We start from the raw sequence: 1520 nt of genomic DNA, 5'->3' as shown, positions 1-1520 counted from the left end.
AGGTTGTTATGAGTTAATTGTTACTCATTAGGGATATATATGTGATATGTTAATTGTCATAGTGAAACAATATGAAAATTATAAGAGATAATTTATTTATAGTTGAAAATTATTTATGAAAAATGGAGTACAAATTATATATTTTAATATGTTTATGTCGTATACATATTAGTGTAAAGAGTTTTCACACTATAAATTTATTACTTATATTAATATGTAATTTATTTTAATAATAAAAAATTACAAATTTAATGTTTTATGAAAAATTGGTATGAGTATTTTTATATGTCCTCATAGTAAGTTCTTTACTTTATAATATAGAGGAATGTTACTTGAAATAAGTTATCAAGTCAATTAATTGTACCTAGTAGTTATGATACATTAATATGATTCTTTTAGACAAACATCACGTAAATCAATTTTCTTGGTCTTAACAAATCATTAATTTAGAATGACCTTTGGACCTATAAAAATCATTAGTATGTTGTAAAAATAAAAAATTATCCTACATTTATTTAATAGATATTTTTGGTTTGATGAAAATCTTACACTGTATAAAAAATAAATATATACGAAGTGTAATATGATTGAAAATGTGGTTCATATTAAATGTCACATCATTAGAATACACATGAAATTCACCAAAATATATTTGATTGTTTTGTCATAACAAAATTATTACAAGTTTTTTGATATCATAACAAAGAAAGAAACATTGTAGAATCTTTATGAATTGACAAATTTATCATTGGTCGTCCTTTACTTGGCTCTTCTATACAATATATATATATATATATATATATATATATATATGTCGGTGCAGTGTAATGTGTTGTGGATGTACTTTTGTGGGTATTTCATTGGACGAAACTTTTGCCACTAATATATACCATTCCTACTACACTTTCCCCTGTTATCTTCCTCTATAGCTATAACACAAGCACTCAAAACTCCAAATAAACAGAGCTATACAAACCATTAGCAAGAAGCACATCTTTCTTACAACAAAAGTGAAAAGTTATTGTGTGAATCAAACATGTCTTCGAGTAATAACATAACAGCTTTCTTGAACTTCTTGGCATTCATGTGTTCTATCCCTATAATCGCATCAGGCACTTGGCTGGCTTCAAATCCTGACAACGAATGTATCCACTGGCTCCGATGGCCAGTCGTGTTCATTGGAATGGCCATCATGTTGGTTTCTTTGACTGGCTTTATTGGAGCTTACTGGAAAAAAGAAGGTCTTTTAGGTGTCTACTTGGTGTGTATGGCCCTTCTTATTGTCCTTCTCCTCGTGCTCCTCGTACTTGCCTTTGTGGTCACGGGTCCAACCGGGGCTTATATGGTGCCTGGAAGAGCTTACAGTGATTATAGGCTTGAAGGGTTTTCTTACTGGTTGAGGGATCATATTGTTGGCCCGGATAATTGGGGCAATATTAGGGCATGTTTAGCTGATTCTGCTATTTGTTCTAAGCTTAACAATCACTATGTTACCGCGGAACAGTTCTTTGCTGCTGATC

General features: G+C 30.6%; 1 protein-coding gene across 1 annotated transcript in view; it reads left to right on the top strand.

The window, feature by feature from the left end:
• Nucleotides 1–823: 823 nt before the first annotated feature.
• The window catches only part of LOC107027233 (tetraspanin-2-like), a 6302-nt gene continuing 5605 nt past the window's right edge, over nucleotides 824–1520 (top strand). Inside the window, exon 1 of the mRNA XM_015228416.2 lies at nucleotides 824–1518. Coding sequence (XP_015083902.1) covers nucleotides 1037–1518 — 482 coding nt within the window. The 5' untranslated portion in view covers nucleotides 824–1036. The remainder of the gene's footprint in view (nucleotides 1519–1520) is intronic.

This window comes from Solanum pennellii, chromosome 8, assembly GCF_001406875.1.
Source record: "Solanum pennellii chromosome 8, SPENNV200".
In the NCBI taxonomy this organism is placed as follows: Eukaryota; Viridiplantae; Streptophyta; class Magnoliopsida; order Solanales; family Solanaceae; genus Solanum; species Solanum pennellii.
Note: the sequence above shows the minus strand (reverse complement) of the source record. Positions and strands in the feature narration are given on the sequence as shown.